The sequence below is a fragment of the Arachis duranensis genome, chromosome 2 (genome assembly GCF_000817695.3).
Source record: "Arachis duranensis cultivar V14167 chromosome 2, aradu.V14167.gnm2.J7QH, whole genome shotgun sequence".
Lineage (NCBI taxonomy): Eukaryota > Viridiplantae > Streptophyta > Magnoliopsida > Fabales > Fabaceae > Arachis > Arachis duranensis.
The window spans coordinates 243,978-249,569 of NC_029773.3; the positions used below are offsets into that span (position 1 = coordinate 243,978).

At 37.3% G+C, this 5,592-nt stretch overlaps 1 protein-coding gene and 1 long non-coding RNA gene across 2 annotated transcripts; both read left to right on the forward strand.

Moving 5' to 3' along the window:
• The first annotated feature begins 463 nt into the window (after positions 1-463).
• LOC127744789 (putative disease resistance RPP13-like protein 1) lies at positions 464-3,267 on the forward strand. Its single transcript, XM_052257172.1, has 2 exons — positions 464-3,156; positions 3,252-3,267. Exons 1-2 carry the CDS (start codon positions 464-466, stop codon positions 3,265-3,267), a joined length of 2,709 nt encoding a protein of 902 aa, XP_052113132.1.
• Positions 3,268-3,314: 47 nt separating this feature from the next.
• LOC107472718 (uncharacterized) lies at positions 3,315-5,296 on the forward strand. Its single transcript, XR_008005711.1, has 3 exons — positions 3,315-4,030; positions 4,348-4,426; positions 4,976-5,296. It is a non-coding gene; the product is annotated as an uncharacterized LOC107472718 (long non-coding RNA).
• Positions 5,297-5,592: the final 296 nt, after the last annotated feature.

Here is a 5,592-nt window from a genome sequence, read left to right on the forward strand (position 1 = left end):
TTACCGTTTTGGTTTCTTTATGAGAAAAATACAAATAAAGAAATTGTTCATTTCGATTATTAAGATTTAAAGCAAAAACCACTTATTATGAAACTAAACAACTTGTAATTCTCTTTCATCTCTCATATAATTTAAGAAAACAAAAATTCAAAGTTGCAAACAAAGTAAGTATTAGACATTCAACAAGGTCCGAATAATTCTATTGCCAAGTAATCTGTTGCATCTTTCAAACAAGAAATAAAAAATGAAGAGTTAATGCAAAGCCAGCTAGGAACTCCACTGCTTAGAATTATTTTAAGTTATCTCGGAGACCGATACCATGTCTTGTTGCGAAGGAATCATTGACTCCTAAGCATACACTACTTGATTGAGAAAAACTTAGCAGTTCACTACACTGCAACCATTGTTCTCTTACCTTTCTCTGAAAATCCATTCACTTTGCTGTTGTTGAGATCATATCATCATGGCCGTTGCAGTTGTTGGTGGAGCTTTGCTCTCTGGATTCATTAACATTGTCATTAACAAGTCCCTTAGAGAGGATGTGGTCAACCGGCTCTTGGGCAAGAAACTTGGCCCTGGCTTGGTTGAGAGGCTGAAAATTTCTCTGCTTGCTGCTGAAGCTGTGCTTGATGATGCTGAGTACAGGCAACTGGGCGACGATCGTGTGAGGGAGTGGCTCAACAGTCTCAAGGATGCTGTCTACATTGCTGATGACTTGCTGGATGATGTCCTCACCAAAGCCGCTACTCAAAAGGAGGTATGTTCTTTCTGCCCCAGTTTCTTCCTCAACCGGGATAGGAAGATGGTAGATAAGATGGAAGGGGTGGTTTCAAGAATAGAATTTCTTGTAAGGCAAAAAGATATCCTTGGTCTTCAAAATACTACCAAGGATAATAACTTGTCATCACCATCATCGTCATCATGGCGAGAAAGCACAAGTCTGATGATGGAAGGGAGCATATATGGCAGGGAGGATGTTCAACAAGATTTAATCAAAATAATAAATGACAATAGTGAATCTCAGTTATCTGTGATTCCTATTGTTGGTTTGGGTGGGGTTGGTAAAACAACCTTAGCCAAATGGGCGTACAGGGCCGTGAAAGGATTTGATGATGATAATAAAGTATGGGTCTGCATCTCTGAAACATTTGATGTTGCTGACATTACAAAGAGAACCATTGAGGCGATTAATAAAGATTCTTATACCCTTGGGAGTTTAAATTTGCTTCAAAATAAACTGCAGCAAATCTTGTCGGGAAAGAAGTTCTTTATTGTTCTAGACGATGTTTGGAGCAAAGATGCCCATAAGTGGAAGGAATTTATAACTCCTTTTCAATGTGCGGCTAAGGGTAGTACAATTCTTCTAACAACTCGCAATCAAAAGGTTGCTTCAGTAGTTCAAACATGTCCCTCTTTCATTCTTAATGAGTTGTCCGACAAGTCTTGTTGGTTATTGTTTGCAGCCAATGCATGTTTTCCGCAGTCAAACGGTAATCCAATATTAGAGGAAATCGGTAGAAAGATCATCAAGAAGTGTAACGGGTTGCCATTAGCTGTTGAAACACTTGGCCGCATGTTGCGAGGAAAGGATGATGCTGAAGAATGGAAAGCTGTTTTAAGGAGTGATATCTGGGAATTTTCTACGGAAGATAGTAAAATTATTCCAGCATTGTTAATAAGCTACTTCCAGCTACCTCCTTACTTGAAGCGTTGTTTCGTTTATTGTTCATTGTTTCCCAAAGATCATGAGTTTGAGAAAAATGAACTAGTTTTGCTGTGGTTGGCTGAAGATCTTTTACGGGTACCAAAGAGAGGAGAGAGTTTAGAAGAGGTTGGTTCTGAGTGTTTTGAAGAATTAGCTTCGAGGTTATTCTTTAAAAAGCTTCAAGACAAGTCTTATGAACATTTTACAACAACGTATTTATTTAGACTACCTCGGTGTCCTGCTGACAGGTACGTGATGCATGATCTCTTGCATGACTTGGCAATATTCCTTGCTGGAGACTTCTATTGTACAATACAAGAGCTTCGTGAACAAGAAAAGAAGAAGGTTCTCACTCGTCATTTGTCAAATTTGCCATATGGAAGGTTAGATCATCCAATCTCAAAAGTCTTTAAGTCCGTTGTGAAAGCAGAATCTTTGAGGACATCGTTGTATATCAATGATTTGTTAAGCATGGAAAGCAGAGCATCAAAGTTGAAATACTTGAGAGTTTTATCCTTTTATGGACTTGGTGCATTACCAGGTTCAATAGGTAAATTGATTCATCTACGCTATTTGAATCTCTCTTGGACCAATGTTAAGACATTACCAGAGTCACTATGCAACTTGTATAATCTACAAACATTAATATTGTATCAATGTTCTAAACTGACCATGTTGCCCGATGGCATGCTTAAACTTATGAAATTACGGCATCTTGTCCTTAGCGGAACTTCTTTGAAAGAAATGCCTAGAGGAATAAGTAAATGGAAACACATGCATATTTTAGATTACTTTGTGGTGGGCAAGCACAAAGACAATGGAATCCAGGAATTAGGAGGGCTCTCAAATCTTGAAGGATCATTGGAGATTAAGAAGTTGGAGAATGTTGTTGATGTGAGACAAGCAAGGAGTGCAAGGATGTTGGAGAAGAACCACATTGACAAGTTATGGTTGGAATGGTGTTCAGATGATGAAATGGTTTCAAACAGAGAGACTGAGAGAGATATACTCGACAGCTTGCAACCGCACACTGGCTTGAAAGAGTTGAGAATGGAGGGATACAAGGGCGAAAGATTTCCAGATTGGGTGGGACACTGTTCTTACAACAATATGACAACTGTATGGCTAGAGTATTGCAAGAATTGCTGCATGCTGCCTTCACTTGGACAACTGCAATGTCTAAAGTCCCTGTGCATTTCCGGTTTTCTTGAGCTCAAGCGTATTGGTGATGAGTTTTACAAGAGTGACAGCGATCATCATTCCTCGCCTATTGCACCGTTTCCTTCACTCGAGGAATTGGTGTTTCATAACATGCCATGCTGGGAGGAGTGGCACGTACCTCACCCAGAAGCTTTTCCTCGGCTTAGGAAACTTCGAATAGAAGATTGTCCGATGTTAAAGGGCATATTGTGGAGAAGGGATTGTTGTTTGCGGGAAGATGAAGAAGGAAGGTGTGATGAGATGGTAGGTGGTGGGGATGCTTTATCAATAAGGCCATCTCAATCATTTAATGCAACCACCATCAACCATCTATGTTGCCTCCAAGAACTACTTATTATTGAGTGTCCGTCTATTGTATCCTTGTCGTTGGATGTCTTTCCCAATCTCAAGAATTTGAAGATATCATCTTGTAGGAATCTGGAATCAGTGTCAATGTCAGAGGCACCACACGCTGCTCTTCAACGTCTCTCCATTAGCTTCTGCCACAAATTAGTGTCATTTGCAGGAGAAGGACTGGCTGCACCCAACTTGACTCATCTTCAAGTCACATATTGCTCGAAGTTGGAGGCATTACCACGTGACATGAAGAGTCTACAGTCTCTCGAGATATCTGGCTGCTCAGACATGTGCAGGTTGGCAGAGGGTGGTTTCCCGCCTAATTTGAAATCACTTGAAGTGGGAGGTTGCGAGGAACAACTGTGGGATCTATCATGGATCGCCAACTTCCACGCCCTCACTCATCTCAGAATTTATGGTTTAGGGTGTGAGAACATAAAGTCATACCCAGAGGTGGGTTCGCTGCCTCACCTTCCCTCCCTTACCACTCTTGAGATATGGCACTTCCATAATCTGGAGACATTGGAATGCAACGAGCTTCTCCGCCTCACCTCCCTTCAACAACTACACATTAATTGGTGTCCAAAGCTGGAGAATATGGAAGGAGGAAACCTGCCTCCCTCTCTCTTGCTACTTCATGTTTATTCTTGTGATTTGCTGGGAGAACACTGCAAGAACAAGCATCAACTAATCTGGCCCAAAATTTCCCACATTCCCACCATTCAAGTCGATTTTGAACAAATTTTCTGAATAGAGATTTCTGAAGAGGTAATCATCTAACTTCACGGATCCCATGCCACCACAATTCAATTATACATGTATGAATTTCCTTTTCCTCAAAAGAAAACAGTTCTCTCTTTCTTTACACATTATTAACTAGTTGGACTCATAATCTGATTCGCCCACAACAAAATTTGCATTCTTTTTTATTTCATTCATTGGAAATCTCTCAATTTGTAGTTGTGTTCAAAAGAAATATCCTCTGTTATTCTCAAAAAATGTCACTGTTATATATTGTGTATTTATTTGAGAATTTCTTCCATAAATAGATATTGAATTTTTCTGTTTTCATCCATCTTCTGCAGGTACATTGTAATGAAGTAAAAGTGCCCAAATGGCAGAGATTTCATCATATATAATCTTGTACAAATATTTTAGCTTCAGGTTGGTAAATTTACTCTACTTCATTCCATTCTAGAATTTACTTTTCCTCTTCTGTTGCGAAAAAGAAAAATGTTATCAAAACTTGATTTTAGAAGAACTAGATATATGCTCTGAATGGTAAAATTGTGTTTCTACCTTTGCCACTATTTGATGTTTATGACTTTATGCTGAACTAATCGGTACTACCATGTAGTAACTTAAATTTGATTCTTTTAACTGTTTTTGGAATCTATAAATTGTACTTTTTGTTACATTCTATTTCTTGTAGTTCATTCATAATTTTAGCAGAGAGATCAATTGAAATATTTTAAAAATATTCGAAAAGAAATTAAAACTTTCACCAAATACTAGGGACATCTAATATGGTTTTTCTTGTTTCCTTTTCTTCTATCCTTTAATCTCTTTTTAAAATTTTCTACAATATAACACAACATGATGCAGTTTGCAACTTCTTTTAAAAATAAAGCTTATTGTCTTGCCTGAAATAGAAGGTGAAGCTTTAAAATAATTTAATAATTTTTTTCCTTTTGTTTTTGCCATCTTTTGCAGGTGAAAAGTTCACGGATGTTAGAGATTTCATTGCACATATATATATATATATATTGGAGATGTAAAGTGGATTAATGTGTTGGGAAGCAGTAGTGTTTTTTTATTTCAGCTTTCATTTTAATTGATATCTACACTAGTAAATTAATGACTGATGTGTATCATATCCACACTACATGTGGACTTGCTTGGATTATTCAATTCAATGCTTTGCTTCGAAGACAGGAACCATAGATGGTTGTTTGGTTATCAATAGCAGTCATGTTTGGTTATCAATATGCTAAACAAATGAGTTTCAATATCTAATGCAAAGGTTGTATCAAACTTGAATTGAAGGCTTCTCTTTCTTTTTTTTTTTAGTTAAATTTACAATGCAAATGTATGATGATGATTAACTTCATTTCATTATTGAAGCTAGCTGAAGTAGTGTTACTTATATGTTAAAGCTATGATAATCTACATCTTACCAAGCATGAAACAGTTAATTTAATTAACTTCTAATCAAAGGTAGGTGCAACATACAGCTTTCATAATCCCTTGGAAGCATATATATGACACAAAAATAAAGTAACTTCCATTGTTAATAATACAATTTCATCTGTGTAAATATAAATCTATGT

Excerpts from the sequence above, each read along its gene's own strand:
- LOC127744789 (XM_052257172.1), top strand. The coding sequence starts at position 464 with ATGGCCGTTGCAGTTGTTGGTGGAGCTTTGCTCTCTGGATTCATTAAC.